Source organism: Anneissia japonica, unplaced genomic scaffold (genome assembly GCF_011630105.1).
Source record: "Anneissia japonica isolate Jap-2015-1 unplaced genomic scaffold, ASM1163010v1 scaffold287715_len1027211_cov185, whole genome shotgun sequence".
In the NCBI taxonomy this organism is placed as follows: Eukaryota; Metazoa; Echinodermata; class Crinoidea; order Comatulida; family Comatulidae; genus Anneissia; species Anneissia japonica.
Window position 1 is genome coordinate 565,008 of NW_022724789.1, and position 19,252 is coordinate 584,259.

Consider the following 19,252-nt stretch of genomic DNA (forward strand, 5'->3'; position numbering starts at 1 on the left):
TAACTAATAATATAATACGGCTAATAGAGCGCCGATAGCCGCCGCGAGCGACTATCCATCCTGCTGCTTCTAGAAAGTTTCCTTAATCCCAGCAAAGTGAAAGGTACCGAAAGGATTTAAAATTAAATGAATGTGTTTGCTAAGTGACGTGTTTACTGCCTTACTATGTATGGTTTATTCGAAAGGTCAGGTCAGTTTTTTGTTTATGTTTTTATTTTTGTTTTTGTTTGTTTGTTTGTTTTTTTTTTTTTATCTTAATACAGTAGAACCCTTATTAAGGTAACATCATCATCATCGTTATCGTCATCATTATCATCATCAATATCAATTTTTTAATTATTAGCCTATGTTTGACCGTGACGTAGCCACAATGGGCATAATTCCTTATTTAACCAATGCTATCGGGATTAGAGGAGTGTGCTAGAAAAATGTAATTTTATCCTATAACAGAAAAATCAGGAAATGCTGACACAATTATGTGCAATTTAGGCTATCGGTAATAAATCGAAAGCCCCTTTTCGAATCGTCTCTTACAAATAGAACTCGAAATAAATCGCAGTAATTTTCATTCAATCCAAGACAAGTTTTACATTTCAAACGAACTTACACGAATATAAATGATATTTTCGTGATTATGAAGTGGAGTTTTCCTCTTATGGGATTGCCACAACATTGAAATAGTTTTAGCTTCGATCGCATTTCATATTTCTGTGTAAAGTACTGATATGTGCATAATTATCATCTACCGAATTTCATAATTACCTGACATATGGTATTCGTTAAACAAAACTGACGCTTTCAGTGTGCAGCTCAGTGAAACTTGAAAGCATAATACTGCTTGATAATTAATGTGATCGTTGTCGTTTCCGCTCGAGAAACACAGGTGTATATAAAATTGGTCACTTTTTATTACGAGATTCATTTAATGTAACAATGTGTTTAGTACATTTTTTGTATAGAATATTTTGAAAAATGTTGGAAAGGCTGTGTTTAAATAGAGCTGTTTTTTGAGAGGAAGGTAGCCGGACGACACATGAGAGAAGATATTATCTTCACTCGTCTACTGAACGGGAATGTCATAAATACATAATATGACTAGATGACGTAAATGTTAATGAAAATGTTATTGTATAATATAATATGGCCCTTAGTCAAGGAAAATCAACAAGGACTTCTGGGTCCGTATGACTCGCCTTGGTAATGGTCAGTATACCCGCAGTCAGTTCCCTACTCTTCGAATAGTGTATACGTAAGTGCTATTAGGCATATATAATATACACATGACCAACGGCTATCCATCCGAAGGACGAGGTAGTTAAAGAAGTGTACACGAGTACGATATAGGTCTCGCATCAAAGTGAAATCCATAACTACTGCTCTAACTTTCCCTCAGAATGATGTTAGACCCCTAGAACACTTTCTAGAGATTTTTAGCGACGCCCGACCACGCCCAATTTTTATTTCGTCGGTGACATCACCCCGCCCCCTGCCCCCTTCTTCGGGCAATTTCTGGCGCCACCTGATTGTTAATGATGACTATTGATGACCACGACGGCGAAGACAATTTATTGGCCTAATGATGATTGATGACGATTTGATTATATAGCTGATTAGACACCGTGGATAAACAGCAGCATAATGAATGATGAGGTGATGACTAAAACGGCGTTGATGACAACAACGATGACAATGATGATAATGATAATGTATTATGAATTAGGATTAGACTAAATAGATAAAAGTGTTTAAAGATATTTATTTTATTGTATATGGGCCATGAATGCAGTAGTAGGTAGACTTGGTAATACACGAACACAGTGTCAAAGTGTTGTTATAGAGGGCGTTCATCTCGGAACGAAAAATTAGTTCTGTAAACAAAACACTGACTACCAGGTAAGCCAAGGCTGTTTCCTGAATCAAGTTCTCCCTGTAAAGATGTCAGGATGCCGCGAGAAACAGAGGCTGGCAGAGTCAGAAAAACGAATTAAAAATTGGAAAAGATGGGGTCCGTATCTATCCGAACGACAATGGGGGACAGTGCGAGAAGACTATTCTGCCGATGGCCAGTGGTATGTTTTTGCTTACTTCGAGCACTTGCTAAGCAGGTGCTTGCGACATGTTGAGAGAGAGAGCATAAAATGATAAGCCTTTCTCTCCCTAGCACATTATGACATTCTTACCCTACCCAGCTTAGGCTAAGAGCCAAGGCTATGCCTCCTATTGCTACTACAGGGAAAGGTGACTCCTTTCTAGTAATTTTGCAGGTGTCGAACTTATAATAAAATTGCCTTTCATCGAAAGTGCAAATACGTAGGCCAAGGCGGAAGGAGTTAAAAATACATGGGAAGGCCCGGTCAACGGGGAGAGAGGGGCGGAGGTGGGTGTGGCATTTCTTGTCGTTTGATTTTAGGCCTGGTCTATATTGAATTGATACCATCAGTGTACAGCAACCATAATGAATCTGAAAATGAATTTAATCTATCAAGGACAACTTGACCAGCCTGTTACATGATGACAAAGCAAAAAAGATTATTTTTTTGTTAAATAACAAGGAAGTAGGATGGCCCAAATACAAAGTACTGTGATTCATTTTGGGTATAGTAGTCTGTGACAAACAAAGGCATTATAAATTTCTTTTAGGTAATGGTTCTATCATTCAACCTCGAGGAGTTTCATTCATATTGTCCCCATGATAACTTTAATGCACGGAAGCTTGTCAAAAACAACAAGTAAACTTAGGCCTTGAAAGCCGCAAGCTGCTTTCATATCCAAGAAAATACTTTGTCATTATAATAACTTGCAAAATAGTAGTACTACATAAATAAAATCATGAAAACAACCAAACCTAAATGCTACAACAAATAAAGTGGCCCCTAATATGATTTTTGTTTATCACTTTCTGCTCAATATATGCCACTTTTTTTTTTTTTAAAGTGATTTGTTACAGTAGATTACAAAAATCGATTTGTAATTTTATATTCAGGCAGCAGTGTATTATTGGACTGGGGGGGGGGTGGGGGTGGTGCATCACCCAGAAAACATTTTCACTTCAGACATTGCTCCCACTAGAAATGTTCCATCCCCCTCCCCAGCATGTCACTATTACACTCTTGACTTAGAACTTCATCTTCCTATTGAAATATTAAAAGATTTCTTCGCCTTCTACCGAGTTTAAAGACCAAAGCTCCTACTCAATTTTTTAAATACTTTTTTAGTGCTGCAGTTCAAGTAACTATACCAAGATTTTTAAATACAAATTTGGAAAATAAAAAACTTAATGCAAACATTAGAAATGTGTTTAACTAATATCTGCTGGGTACAATATTATACTCTCGTAAATAATTTATTCATGATCGCCTGCACCAACAGTCCAGGAATAAATTATTACTAAATCAACAGAGAGCCATTAAGCATTAGCTCGATTGCAATAGCTGCAGGGAATTAGTCTTGCAAACCAATGTTAAGGCAATCACAAACTACTGAAAGAAAACAAATCTCTGTGAGGATATGTATCAATGAAGTGAATCTGAATCTAGATATGCTTGTACAAAAAAAAACCTATTTACCCCTCCCATGATACCCCTCCCATGATGCCCCTCCCAACAAAAAGCTAAAACCATGGACTTACGGATGTACTGCCTGGTTTGTGCTAAAAAACATTTATCAGTAATTAATAAATGAGATATATCATAAATGCAATGAAAGCTTGCACATAGGGGAAAAAAATTATTAGCACAAAAAATGCAGAATCTCAAAGAGGTCATCAACCGACATGACTCTAGCGCATTCCCGGACACACAAATTTTGTATTCCTTTTACTAATAATTTATATATATTGTTTTATAATATTATTTATGGTATTGCTATATATGGGCCTATTATTAAATAAAGTACCATATCTCGTTTTGAATATAAACTCATAAATTGACTGGAAATTAATTTAAGGATATTCTTAGTTAAGGGTCGGGGATTAGTGAAAAATAATTGTGTTTATCTGGTATCTTAATGGAATGCGATAGTGTATTTCATCCTTTGAAATTATCAGTTTTTTTGCTACTCTATGTTCACTATTTTGTTGATATTTGCTCTTTATTAATTCCTTTCATATTTATGTCAAGTGAAATTAGATAAATAAATATATGATTTTATAGTTTATTAAAAATAATTATGATTATTAATAATATTCTTCCTTTTTCAGTTGGGATTATTTCCCGCATGACGATGCCCGTTCCAGAGTTTACAGATGGGGTGAAGATGGACTGATGGGTATCACTGACAGAGAATGCCGCCTTTGCTTTTGTGTCGCCCTCTGGAATGGGAAGGACTCGATTCTGAAAGAACGTCTCTTTGGCCTGACTGGTAAGTTGGTATTCTGACCAGGGGTTTTTTTTTTTTCATAGGGGTGAACATTTTTGCCTCATTTTACAATGTATAATCACACAACACATGGAGGGTCTATATTTTTTCGTTTGGGGGAGTAAATTAATTGTTTGAAGGTTTGCATGGCGAAGTAATAAATGCTTGCGCTACACCACATAGATATAGTTCTGAAAAGATGTTTGTTGAGAATATCTCGATTGAGTTACCTCGTCGTCATCAGGAGAATGATATCTGCAGAGAGACCTCACAGGGAAATACATATATGAATAGAAAGTGATACTTGCTGCTGATGTTTTGATACATACTGTACTTATATCTATTAGACTGTTTCCTATTGTTGACAAGACACTTCAGACCCATAATTTATTGGACCCAATTTTAAAGGAAGTTCATGTGAACATTTTTTATACTGCCATTTATATTATACCACCTAAAGTATAGATGATAAATAATAAACAGGAATTATCACACCAGTGGTGTAACCAAGGGTGCTCCTGGTGCCAGAAAGAACTCCTTTTTTATTAAGACATGAAAAAATAATAGTAAATTAATGAAAATAAATGGCAAAGTATGTTTAATTTACTTTTGACGTTAACAACCAATTTATGGTTTTAGTCATAGCCATCGACATGCTCCGTCCCTAGTTTTATACATTCTGCATAAAGTTCAGAGGATGCAATATTCTATTCAGCATTTCCCTTTTCTAAATCCTGGAATTGCCTCTAGATGTCCAGACCTCAGGTTGATGTGCTTTTCTATATTGTAGTCTTGCAAGTCATATGACATTATTGCAATCAAATTAAGGCTTAATTTCATTATTTCCATTTTGATGGCCAAATAAAAAATTTTACTAGTTTCTCATCTCCTCATGCATCCATTTTGTCTGCCTCACCAAACATTTTTTTTAATTTCCTTTATTTTACGAAATGTACGAAAATCTGGCTAACTCGCGTCAGTAAAATTCCTCTCTCGATCGTGGTTGGGAATACATACTGTATGGTATGAAAGAATCATGTCTTCTTTTATTTGCTTTCAATGTGCCTACTTCGTAAAAGTGATAAAGTAGTAGCTGCTTCCCATCGATCATCTTGGATTTGCCATCTTGGCAAAGTGCCCTTATTTTCCTTTTTTTTAATACATTAGGACAAGAAACTACTTTTTTTTTTACTTGGCCTTATAGGCCCACAGGGTAACCACGGTGAGGATTGCAAGGAGTGTTACTATTATCTTGATTCAACCCCATCTCACTCCTATATGAAGATACTTTATAAGTACCCGCAGGAGGCCTACCCTTACTCACGGTTGGTGAATGAGAACGCCAGCCGTGGTATCAGCAAACCAGAGCTTGAATTAGAAGATACAGGTATGTGTACTCCATAATGAATCACATAAATGACAAGATGTATGGAGGAAAATGATTGTTTTGGAGGGATGAATAATATAAAATGTTACAAATGAATTAAAGATATTTTTTGTGAAGCTTATATATTTAATTTGAATTTTTAAAGGCTGAACAATTCTTTTTAATGCTTACTTTTCAATTAGTGGAATTGAAAATATAATCAAATGATCATTACTTTAAAAAAAAAAATTGTATTCCAAGCAAAATGGTGGAACATACAATCTGTTATTAATACGCTGTATTAATTTTAAGTTTCACTAAAATAGTAATTAATATAAAATTATTTTAATTTCAATTTATTTTAATTAATTTTTTCAGATTTATAAATAAAAATATTATGTGCTTTAAATTTTTTCAGAGGAATATCAAGGGTTAAATTTTAATGCCTGTTTTGTTTGTGTAAAAATTGTTTACACAATTTCGCTTACGAAAATGTGTGCTTTCTTATTAGGTGTGTTTGATGAGAAAAGGTACTGGGATGTTTTCACGGAGTACGCCAAGAACGGACCAAACGATATATTATGTCGTATCACAGTGGCCAATCGTGGGCCTGATACGGCCACCATCCACGTACTCCCTCAGCTTTGGTATCGCAACACATGGATCTGGGGTTGCTCTCACGAAGGATGCACAATGAAACCAAAGATGTCGATGCAAAAAGACGGAAAGGTTCTCTGTTCTCATGAGAGCCTTGGTAGGTTTAATTTTTACTTTAAGAGATCGTCGCCTGGTTTCGGCAGGGGGTGGGGAGTGTAAAAATTGAGAATGGGAAACTAAATCTCTACCAATGAAAACTTAATGGACATTTTTAGTATTATAACTCACTTACTGGGAATAATTTGCCAGCATGGGAGAGGGAAAGGTATGTGGGCACCTCCCAGCCTACGCCTATGAAAGTCTAAAGTTCACTTTTGCCTGTTAGTGAACGATAGCCTCCTTCTCCACTTTCCTCTGTCTTACATCTTCTCTTTGTTCCTCTGTTCCTGTTGTGCAGGTTATTCTTACGCACTATGTCCTGTGCTGTATTACCACATTATTCTAGTCTGCCTTTGGGAAGTTTACTTGGCATTTAACATCATCCTGTCACTTTTCTTCTTTCATTCCATCTAGATGACAAAGCCATCTCAGCTATGCTGCCTTAATTATATTTTGGATAGAATTACCCCCGCTTGGTTGCAGATTTCTTCACTACAATAATCTTGAAAGGTCTCATTTCTGAGGCTTGCGACTAAATCCAATCTAGTCATCATTGTTTATGTACCATTACCAGTATTGAGGAGAGAACTGTTTCAAAGATGATATTTTAGTACCCTGAGGGAAATGCCCACCCTTGTTTACTAGCAGATACAAAGTGAAATCATCTTATTTTACATATTGCTTAACCTTTGTACTGGTTTGTTATTTTAATATCAACTGTTATTATATGTGATCATTCATGTAAAGAAGCAAGATTTTAACCGTCTTTGTCATTCTGTTTTCATCAGACAAATTCTACTATGTGTGTGATGTGGGACCTGATGGCAAGAATGTAGATATTCATTTCACTGAAAATGAGACAAACATGGAAAAGCTCTACGACGTTGAGCACTACACAAAGTTCTTCCGTGATGCATTTCACAGATACATCATTGAAGGTATATACAGTAGTTTAACAGATAAGTTTAAAAATAAATATTATGGTTTGGATATTGAATGCTGATTGACTGGAGTATTTAAATAAAAAGGTTTTTTTTTTTCAGATATACCATAAATTTTTTAATTAGTACATTATACAATTAGGCAAACATTTTCTCATGGATTATATTTTTGATTTGATTTATTTCAAAATATCCATTATAAAAATTATACAAAGAAACAAAAAATGTGGAGACTATGCTTCTTTCTCAGAAGTTTAAATACTCTGATTCTAGTCGAGTTTAGATATCTTAAGATGTATTATCTGCTGAGATTTTGTTACCATTTATTTTGGTTCCTACAGGTGAAGTTGGGGCAGTTGATGCAAGACAAAGGGGGACAAAATGTGCCCCTATATATGTATTAGAGGTACCAGGAGGTGAAGAACGTACAGTCAAAGTGCGACTGTTCAGCAAAGATGAGGATCCAGGCGAGTCTTATTTTGGTGATGTATTTGATCAAGTTTTTGCTGATAGGATCAAAGAAGCAGATGCATTCTATGCAACAGTAAGTATAAAACTCTGTCAACACTTTCAAATTGTTGTCTTTCAAAGAACTGTTCTATGCACATATATAGTCATAATGTGCCTATATATGGTTATCATTACCATATGTAATAATAATAGTGTCTATATATGGTCATCATTACCATATGTAATAATAATAGTGTCTATATATGGTTATCATTACCATATGTAATAATAATAGTGTTTATATATGGTCATCATTACCATATGTAATAATAATAGTGTATATATATGGTCATAATTACCATATGTAATAATAATAGTGTTTATATATGGTCATCATTACCATATGTAACAGTGTAGTTTTATATAGCGCCAAATCCATCTAACATAAGATGCTCAGGGCGCTTGATATGTGGACTAGGAACTCGATCAACGACTTTCTTCACCCCTATGGGTCCCTTCGTGTCTGTGCTACCCAGTAACCCGGTACCAGCAACTCTTGTCGTCCACCACAGGCGCTGTCTGTTCCAGTACACATTTCTGGGAGGACTATATTGTCAAAATCTGAGAATTATAATAAATTTTATTATAGGTGATTCCATCATGTGATCCAGAAAAAACCAGGGTTGCTCGGCAGGCTTATGCTAGTCTACTGTGGAGTAAACAGTTCTACCACTACATTGTGAAAGATTGGTTGCAAGGAGATAAGGACCAACCGCCACCTCCGGAAAGTCGTCACTATGGCAGAAATATCGAATGGAAACATCTTTTCAACCGAGATATTGTGTCTATGCCAGATAAATGGGAATATCCGTGGGTGAGTACAGTACTTTATATTTTGCTTGCACATTAATTATATATGTATATTTCCTTTTTGAATTGATATGCTATAATTATATAGTGATGATATTGTAAGTATTAACAGTTTAATCTATTCCATTAGTATGCCTCGTGGGATTTGGCTTTCCACATGATTCCGTTTGCACGAGTTGATCCGGATTTTGCAAAGCAACAGCTACTCATGTTCCTGCGAGAGTGGTATATGGCACCAAACGGTCAGGTAAAGAATATTCATTAGTTAATTAACTTTTGGCATTTTAAGTTTTTTTTTTGTGTCTATTGCCCACTTTCAGGCAAGTAGACACTTACTCACTCTTACTTGTAAGAATAAATCCGTTTAGAGGAATGATGGGATATTTTATAAAGTGTTTTTATGTATTTATGCGCTGTAAATTGTTCTTAGCTTTTGTAAGTTTTACATTTAAAAAAATGATATTTTTAAAAGGGACGGTTTAATACAGTATATAGTTATCTATTTTTATACTTGAATGTTTTATGTATTATTGTACTGTATGTGCTGCCAGGAGAGACCTGTGACAGTTACTTTGTGTTGCTTTTGGGCAATCCGGCCAGTCAGCCATATTTTTTAAAATTGTTTTTACTGGTGAAATAGATGGTATGATGATATGATACCAGGCATATTGCATCATAAGCTAACTGATTTAGTGTTGTTTGAAGAGTCATGCAGCTGGCTCTGTTTAGTAAGCCTACAAAAATGAAACCATGCCTAGGCATGCTGTAAGCACTTTTTTATTCAAAGATTTGTTAATGCTTGGAACGCTCTCCCTGCCAGTACAGTTGTAGCTGACTCTATAAACCATTTTAAGTCAAAGTCTAGAGGGGCTAATAGAGGGCCACATCAGGCCTACCAGCCTCTTTCACCACTCATTTAGAGTGGGTTACGGTGAGTTAGGCCTGTGCTAAAAAAAAAAATACAAATATATTATATGTAATTAGGCCTACTGCCTCCAACTTGTGAATTAAATGTACCATCTCCCCCTCCCCCCACTCCACAAAACTCTGTATCAAGCAGTGGACACTTGCTCTCACTAGGAATGGTTAATAAGGTACAGATTTTTAAATATTTAAAAATTTGGGAAAAGGGGCATTACCCCCCTTTTTTCCACCTTTTCCCCCTAGTATATAGTTATTCAAAAATCTGTATCTCATTTATAACCGCTTTGAGTTTTTCATCAGATATACTCTTTGTTTCTTTACTCAGTTGTACAATATATATAAAAAAAATTTTCCTCTACAACCTGGCTTTAAAATAAAAAAAATAAAAATTATTGTGGTAACCGCAAACGACAAATTTATTTTACAAGGTGTACATAAGAGCGCCATTATAATTTTGTATATGAATTTTGTATAATGTATTGTAAATTAAATGCTCTTGTTTAGCCAGTGCAGAAAGCTGGCATATTGCATCATGTGAAAGCCCATGAGATTTGATAAGCCTGGACAAAGATATAGGATTGAATCCAGCTGGCTGTGACATTGTAAGACAAGCAACATTTTGTAATTTTTTTCACATCCTTTCTTCAGATGCCTGCATATGAATTTGCCTTTGGTGATGTCAATCCACCTGTGCATGCGTGGGCTGTATTCCGTGTATTCAAGATGACGGGAGAACGAGGGGAACGCGACAGGGTATTCTTAGCCAGATGTTTCCAGAAATTACTGCTCAATTTTACATGGTAAAGATACTTTATTGTATTTTGTAAATGGCTTATATAAACAACTGATCAGTTTTTTTTCTTTCTGTAATTCTCAAATAACAGTTTTAAACCAGCTTGCAGGATGGGATATTCCACAAAAGGCATTAGTCAAGCTCACTAATAACCCAGCAAACACAAAATGTTCTTATAACGTTTGTAAATGTTACAAAATAACTTTCACACAATGTTGTAAGAACGTTCAAACTTTACGATGTTGTGAAATTCAGTAATAAGTACATATATGGTTCTAAAAAGTAACGTTCACCAAATGTTCTTATCACCAAACGTAATATAGTTAGCTGGGAAGAGAGCGAGTTATAGACCATTTTTGCGAAATTTGAAATAAACATTTCTGATAACCTGGCAACTACCTCTGGAGGACTTTTACAGGCCTAGGATTTCCCTCTACGTACCATTATGGATTAAATCAACGATAAATCTAAATTGCGAACGAGCACAAATATGTTTAAATGAAAAAAAAAAAATGCCTTTCCTAATAACAAATGGCTACCACAAGCTTTACTGAGAGAAATAGCTTGCTGGTGTAAACTTCTATTACATGTAATTTTTTGCATAAGCATATGAGTTGAACAGTCAAAAATTCCCATTTTCTCAGTTGTTGCTTTCATGCTCTTGACCTAATTTTTAAATTTTTTAAAGTAAATTTTGTGACATTGGTTATTTTGTTATTTTCTAGGTGGGTGAACAGAAAAGATCCAGATGGAAAGAACATCTTTTCCGGTGGTTTCCTTGGTCTGGATAATATTGGCGTGTTCGATCGTTCACGACCTTTGCCCACAGGAGGAAGTCTGGAACAGGTACTGTGGGTCATCTAACCAATAATCTAATCAGTTAATATAATCATGTGGCACCAGATTGCCGTGGTAACATCAGAGTACAATTAGAACATGTTACCATGGTAAAACACTAAGTTGGCGTATTGTAACAGCTCTGGTCTGACAATGATAGATACTGAAGCTATCAAAAGTCAAGTAGCTTACTGTAGCCATAACACATGCTCCATTTAATCAATGTTGTAAGTGAGTACCAGTAATTGTTACGTCAATTTATATTCTTTTGAATATAATGTTTTATGTTCATCAACACTGAAAAGTATGCTCTGGTAAGCTATCTACAATAAACATTGATGTTTAAATGAAATACAGTAGCTTTTCTAAATATGCAAATAAACCACCAAAATTATATTTGTTTGGCCTACATTGGTCAATTCGGTTTAATGACATATCAAAACAATAACGATAATTTAAAAAAATAGTAATTTTTATTATGCATATGCATTTTTGTACAATTTCGTATTATTGTTTGAATCAATGCTTAGCTAATTGTTCCTGATTGGTTGTTTTTTCTAACAGGCGGATGGCACTGCCTGGGTGGCTTTCTTCTGCGTGGTCATGCTTGACATCTCGCTGGAGCTTGCACGGACTGACCCAAGCTACGAGGACATGGCCAGCAAATTCTTTGAACACTTTGTCTCAATTGTTGATGCTATGAATCAGATGGCTGGAGGTGGAGGTAACGTTTACTATCTTTAATGAACTGTAAAAATAATAGTGGTTTCTATTGTACATAATAGGGAACTTTTACATGACGCAGTGGAACGTAGAATATAATGACGTCACTAAAGGCGGCCAACGCAATTCTATAGAGAATGCAATGCCATGACGCGCACCCAACGGATTGTTTTTAATGACGATCTGTTCGGACTGCCATTGACAATTACCAGACGGCGTCGCGTCGTCTAGTGCTCACAGGAAACGGAGTTGGATTGGCTTTACGATGGTTGTACGACTGCCATATGACCTAGTGACTGCCCGGCTCATGAAGTCATTTGTGCATGCAAGAATCTTCATTGCATGGATTTCTAGGATGCACTTTTAACCAAATCTGCATTGTGCAGTGAACGTTGTGAGTGAATCCATTTTGGTGACACGTCGTCGCGTAAATCAAATGCTCCCTAATTTATGTATCAAACACGCCGTACATGACCTTTCAAGGATCGTACTTATGAAGCTCTGCTATTGACATTTCACAAGCTGTGCATTTTGCAACCAAGATATTTTGATTTGGAAATTTCCAGGTTGGAAAGTGTCAACTGCAGATTTGTAAAAAGTTCCGGTTTTTATATGTCAGAGTTCCGAAACTTTTGACACTCTGTTCCAGAAATTCAATACAGTGCACCCTTCAATTACAGACCCATCTAATTCCTTTAGCAATTCGATCAGATTCTCATTTTCCATCTTTCAAAAACAAAGTGATTGAATTTTACAACTCTAAATTGAAATATAATTTTTTTTCCTGATAATATCTGCACTTTGGTTTCTTTTTGTCACTGTTCTGGTTGTTGTTAGACTATGAATTTTTTTGTCTATTGTAAATTGGACATATATTTATTCTCATGCAAATTCTATTTATTTTTGTTGTTTCATTTATCTCATTCCGGTGGTAAGACGGCTCTGTAGAGGTGCTTGTTCACCTGTCCTGTTTTTACCTGTCGAAGTTGAATAAAATAAAAATTAAAAAAACCTTTTGTGATTGTTCAGTTGTAGGCTTGATTGGCCCTCTAATTCCAAGACCCCTCTAATTTGAGACCACTTTTCCAAAGACCCAAATGACAATCTTCAACCTTTTAACACAAAGCTAGCCCTCTAATTGGAGACCAACCCCGATACTACCCCAAATTTTCAGGTCCCAAAGGTAGTCTTGAATTGGAGGGCAAACTCTGTTAACAAGTTATCCAAACATTAAGGTTTTGAGGAATGGAGATTAGTCTATGCGATTCTTCACGCCATTATCTTTATTCAATCTTCAATGCGTAGGTCTTTGGGACGATGAGGATGGGTTCTACTATGATGTCCTACGCACTGATAATTGTACAGCGCCAATGCGTATCAGGTCGATGGTCGGCTTGGTGCCGCTGTTTGCATCCCTGACGCTAGAAGAGTCGGTCACAGACAAGATGCCAGGATTTAAGAAACGACTGGAATGGTTTATGAAATACAGAACAGACTTGTCTTCTCAGGTAGAGCGCCCTCAATTCATTTTTACCTTCATCGTACAGAAACTTTTTTGATTTGTATGATACAATAATGTACCAAATCCATTCTTCCATCACATATATGTTGGAAAATAATATCGTAATCCTTTTTTGTGTAGTTGTGTGCAATCGTGCAGTTGTTAACTCAAAAATTGGTTTGTCTAAACATTGTTATGAATAGTTTAAGACATTCCTGTGTTCATCAAATAATCAGATTTCTCAAATCAAAAACTAAATTCAAAGATGCGGAAATATTTTTGTTTGGTCTTTGAATGGCATCCCTAGGATAAATAGATCCAGAGATGTTAGCATTTAAAGTTTAGGTGTATGAGAACCAGGTTTTGAGAAAATGGCCTCAAATATAAACTAACCTGTACAAATAATAGGACTAGAATTACAGAATTTGCGAAGAGAACACTGTTTTAGTATTAAAAATTCACTTAAAAAGTACACAATCATAAAATATAAGTATCAAATTATTCAAAAACATTAAAATCAAAATTTTGTAAAAATGTTGCCTTTGACCTATTTTGGTGAATATCTCAGTATGATTTCACCAAAGAGGCGTCTCATTTCGTGGTGAGACCTCACATATCGTAATCCTTTTTTGTGTAGTTGTGTGCAATCGTGCAGTTGTTAACTCAAAAATTGGTTTGTCTAAACATTGTTATGAATAGTTTAAGACATTCCTGTGTTCATCAAATAATCAGATTTCTCAAATCAAAAACTAAATTCAAAGATGCGGAAATATTTTTGTATATGAATTGTATTTTTTGGTGTTTAACTTCCTTTCTCTCTTAATGTATTTATGTTGAACATGAGTACTGAAAGTGTCTGCGGTATAAAGCAGTATAAAGAAAGTATAAATTAACATAAATATGTTCTTCGTTCCTGTTCAATGTACTTTTTGTAGATTTCTTACATGACTGCAGATGGCGAAGTTTCAGGAAGACACCTTCTGGGAATACCAAACAAAAAGAAGTTGAAGAAGGTGTTGGCGTACCTACTTGATGAAGATGAGTTTTTGTCTCAGTATGGTATCAGATCTCTCTCTAAGGTGAATTAACATGCATATCATCGTTAAAGCAAGGCTCCTGAGGGAGAAAAAGGGAGTGCCCTTTTTTCTCTCTAGTTTTTAAACATTTAAAAATCTATACCTTGTTAACCGTTCAGAGTTTTTTGTTAAATGCCTCTTCAGTGCCTTCACAAAACAGCAGCATATAAAAAAATGTTTTTCCTCCAGCCTCTCTTATAATTCAAGTATAGGTATTTTTAATTGTATATTTAAATAAAGGTTATATATAAAGATAATATAGATAATATAAATTGAAGTATATTTCCAATAAAGTTAAATTAATTAGTTAAATTAAGGGGTTTTTTTTGTTTAACAAGTGAAAGAAGATTTTATACCAGCAGTAGTTTATTTTATTTAAATTGTATTTGTCAAGCTGATAGACTTAAACATATTATACAATTACTTTGTATATTTATGCATATACTATGTATATTTATAAATTGGGGGAAGAAAATGTTTTCTTATACTTATTAACAAACAGATATATATTATTAATCCTTTTTATTGTCTATTATATTAGGTGGTAATTTAAAGATATTTGTATTAGACAAGACAAACTCTTCAGGGCTAGAAAAAACAAACAAATACCAAATCCAGAAGGCTATACCACAGCTACTCATGTTTTTTTTTTTGTTTTGTTTTTTTTGTGTGTGTATGTGTAGGCTCATGCTGATAAGCCATTCTCAGTGCACGTTGGTAATGAGGAGTACAGAGTTGACTATGTACCAGGGGAGTCGAGTACCTACCTCTTTGGGGGAAACAGCAACTGGCGAGGGCCAATTTGGCTTTGCGGTAAGCTTATATATTACTTTTTTTATACCTTGTTTAGCGAACCTGCCGTCCTCCAATAATGAAGATTTCAAATAAAAATAAAATTTTATCTTTTGTCAATTTGTGCACCTGCTGCCTCGAAAAGATTGAATTTTCAGAAAAAAAAATAAAAGTTTTTCGTTGTTTTTATTATGCCCACCATTGCCTTGAAATCTCAAAAAATGAGATATGTATATTTCTTCCTAATTATGTAAATTTCAAGCATTTAACCATTTCATTACTACACTGTTTACATTCAACAATAACATTTTATTTTCATTTTCTCCTCTGACTGGATGTTTTTGGCAAAACTATTTGCTAAATAAGACAACACTGACATTTTATTTTTGTTTTTTCCCGCCCTCCTCTGACGATTTCTAAAAAAGTTGGCGAGACAAGGTATATAAAAAGTCTTGCCTTAATTATAATTTTGCTGTTTAACTTCCATTCTGTAAAGTAGCAGATTCCAGCTGTTAAATGAGAATTTTAATAAATAAGTAAATAAAAATTATTTATTGCAGTAAACTATCTGATAATCGAGGCTTTGGAACGGTACGACTACTTTTATGGAGAAGCATTTAAAGTAGAATGCCCGACCGGCTCCGGAAAACTCATGTGTCTGAAAGAGTGTGCAAAGGAAATTTCCAGACGACTCAGTTCATTGTTTCTCCCGGATGAGAATGGGCGAAGACCGTGCCACGGGCAGAATGACATGTACAAAGATGATCCAAATTGGAAGGACCTTATTTTGTTCTATGAATACTTTCATGGGGATAATGGAAGAGGTTGTGGAGCAAGGTAGGGATTTGTTTATTTTATTTATTTGTTTATTTGTCTATTTGTATATTTTTTTACTATACTATTAAGTGTATAGTAAACAAATATATAGCCCTTTATTTTCACAATTTAAAATATTCTGTCCTTTTATTTTCATGATTTTACAATTTCCAGTCGTTTTGTAAAATGATGCAGAAACACACTATTAAGTTTTTTTTTGGCCTATGTAATAGCTAGTGAACCCGATTTTTGTGGGTTTCTCCCAGTTTTTTTTTTAGCAATATCCTACCCTTCCGATTTTTAGTCTAGCAGAAAGTTTCACCCATAAGCTTTAAATAGAATATTTTGTAAATAGCATTCAGTTTTCCAATATTTTTTGTTTTTGGTAATTGTTTGTACACTGGTCATCAATATGCAGTCTTTTAACTCCAACATAATGTCAATGACTGCTGAATGTCTGAAATCAGACAGGTACCAGTACCAATACAGTACTTGGCCCATAGGCAGACCTACTGCAACTACAGTACTCCAGGGCTGGGCAAGCCTGCCTGTGAAGTCTTGACTGAGGTTTTTTCAAATTGAAATGATAGAAATCTTTCAGCAAATGTAGACCTAACAAAATCTTTACCAAGAACTCTCTACCGTCAGATTGTACAGATTTTAAAGAAACAAAAAAACTTTAAAAAAGATTGTGCTAGTTAATGTTTTCACTGCATATGAATATGGATGACATTAGTCATTTATAATACTGCATTTAACTTTTAAATGCGAATGAATGATTGAAAAATAATACACAAAGAAGCAGAACGTTTCCATGAAATCTTTATTCACGAAATTTTATGTTGTATACAACCCTGCTTTGCTTTGAAGACAAAACCATGACATAACTATCATTCAGAATTTCGTGCTTTTTCGTGTTTCCTTAATTTTAGTGATCATCAGTTTATAGCAGAAATCACAAAAATTAGTTGTGTGCGAAAATAAAGTCTTTACAGTATGTGCTTACTTGCTTTTTTTTGGTTATTTTTTTTGTTATACTGTATAATAAATAAATATTAATATATTAATTGATGAACATGAACAATTTTTGTAGATCTCATCTTACAAAAATCCTTAATTCAAATCATTTTAATCTTAAGTGTTTTATGGTCATTCAATCACATACTTTCTTTTTAGATGTTTGTACACATTTTGTGTGTCTTGGTTAAAGGGACAGTGGCCCTTCTAGGGTTATGCAGAATTATTTAACTGTTCCTACTAATTTTTTATCATTTGACTTGTGGTTGAATAAGTAATTGAAAAATCGAAATGATTACTCTAGGCTGAACTAGCGAGCAGATTATGGCCAAAAAGTCCTTTAAAAATCTTTGAGGTGACAATTGAAGTATTACCGGCTAATTTTGATATTTTCTAAAAAATGAGTCTTGAGAAGCTCAGAACTTAAAATTACCCAATCCTTTTGGGGGAACACGTCCAAATGATGCATTCAAAATGCAATCCAATTTAAATTATAGCTGTATCTAAATTATTTAAAAAATAACATTACTCGAATAATAATTATCAACAATTGGTGAAACTTACTCAAAATATTCTTTAATCATCGAAAATAAATCTTGCGTTGAGGAAAACTATAATTTCAATCACCATAGCAACTGTTGCTATGAAAAGTTTATTCGTGAAATTTAAGTATATGGGATGCTTAAAGTTTATTAAAATCTTAATTTTCATAGATTATATGAATATATTGTAAATATCTAAATCATCTATTATCATAGAATAGGATTATATAAATCCAGAATTATTATTATTGTTATGCAAAAAAACATAGCAACACAATTTTTATTATCCATAGCAACAAAGGAAAATCAGCAGAAATGCTGTATATTTGTCACTGATCAAGCAAAAATCATGAAATACAATATTTTTTTATAATAAACATTCTCCTATTGAACAAACATTAATGTATACAATACAAGGTCAACACCATAGAAACCATTGCTATGAAAATTTAAATTTCCTATTTTATTCATGAAAATTATGTATAAAGGGATGCTTAAAACTTAATATTGAAATTGTGATAAGTTTTTTGTATTTAAATTATCTATTATATTATAGAAGTTAGAAGAGCATTATGTAAGAAAAGAAAAGGAACAACTATATTGAAGTGCTACGCAACTTTTATAACTGCATGGCAACAAATCAAATTATTCATAATTGCTGTTATTATTTGTCTCAAGTGAAATATTATTAGATTGGATTATACAATATGCAATTAAAATTTTCTAATTTTTCATAAAATGAGCATAAAGAAGACCTAAAGTTTAGTAATACTAAGTAGTATACGATTTATGAAAAATATTTATTAAATATTTTTATATTTCTATATTTCTATAGCTTCCTTATTATTTACTATATTTTTGTCTCATAGTTACCTTACTGTATTTACTGCCTATTTACTGTTTTTATCATTAACTTTGACATAGACATATTTTGTATGCTATTTGTAATGTTGTACTGTCGGTAGTATATCATGTAACTAAGCATACATCAAATGAAGTACAAGCACTAGAACTCATCATATGGTTCTCTGCCTTTATTCATTCATCGTCATTATGGCTCCTCTCCAAGTTTCCAACCTTAACGCCAATAGGTGGCGCTACTGCCAATATTGTAAATAATCACAACACCACATCCCCCTTAACCTCGAATAGAACCTTAACTCAATAACTTTTATAACACTAAACATTTCCCTGTTAACACTCTGAACAACTGTTTACTTTATAAACACAAAACTAAACTCTGAACAACTGTTTTCTTTATAAACACAAAACTAAAACTTCTTGTTGTGACAAAATCACTATCAATGTAACTTGTCAATCTAGATTTATAAATCTTAACTTGCTTGCTTATTTCATTATAAACTCATTATACCTTTTTGGCATTCTTCTGTTTCTAAGACTCTTTCTCGTTATTGTTTGCTTTGACAAAGTTTTCCCTTTTTCCTTTTCCCCCCTTTCTTCGGTTATAGAATCACCTTCTACAATACTATCC

At 34.1% G+C, this 19,252-nt stretch overlaps 1 protein-coding gene across 1 annotated transcript in view; it reads left to right on the forward strand.

Annotated features, from left to right (window-relative positions):
* Window positions 1-1,881: 1,881 nt before the first annotated feature.
* LOC117112583 (uncharacterized protein YMR196W-like) overlaps window positions 1,882-19,252 on the forward strand; it is a 27,964-nt gene continuing 10,593 nt past the window's right edge. Inside the window, exons 1-15 of the mRNA XM_033255681.1 lie at window positions 1,882-2,069; window positions 4,199-4,359; window positions 5,561-5,743; window positions 6,234-6,476; window positions 7,267-7,416; window positions 7,761-7,963; window positions 8,519-8,743; window positions 8,870-8,986; window positions 10,312-10,463; window positions 11,182-11,302; window positions 11,858-12,017; window positions 13,322-13,524; window positions 14,453-14,596; window positions 15,277-15,406; window positions 15,946-16,222. Of these exons, the coding sequence (XP_033111572.1) occupies window positions 1,936-2,069; window positions 4,199-4,359; window positions 5,561-5,743; window positions 6,234-6,476; window positions 7,267-7,416; window positions 7,761-7,963; window positions 8,519-8,743; window positions 8,870-8,986; window positions 10,312-10,463; window positions 11,182-11,302; window positions 11,858-12,017; window positions 13,322-13,524; window positions 14,453-14,596; window positions 15,277-15,406; window positions 15,946-16,222 (2,603 nt within the window). The 5' untranslated portion in view covers window positions 1,882-1,935. The remainder of the gene's footprint in view (window positions 2,070-4,198; window positions 4,360-5,560; window positions 5,744-6,233; window positions 6,477-7,266; window positions 7,417-7,760; window positions 7,964-8,518; window positions 8,744-8,869; window positions 8,987-10,311; window positions 10,464-11,181; window positions 11,303-11,857; window positions 12,018-13,321; window positions 13,525-14,452; window positions 14,597-15,276; window positions 15,407-15,945; window positions 16,223-19,252) is intronic.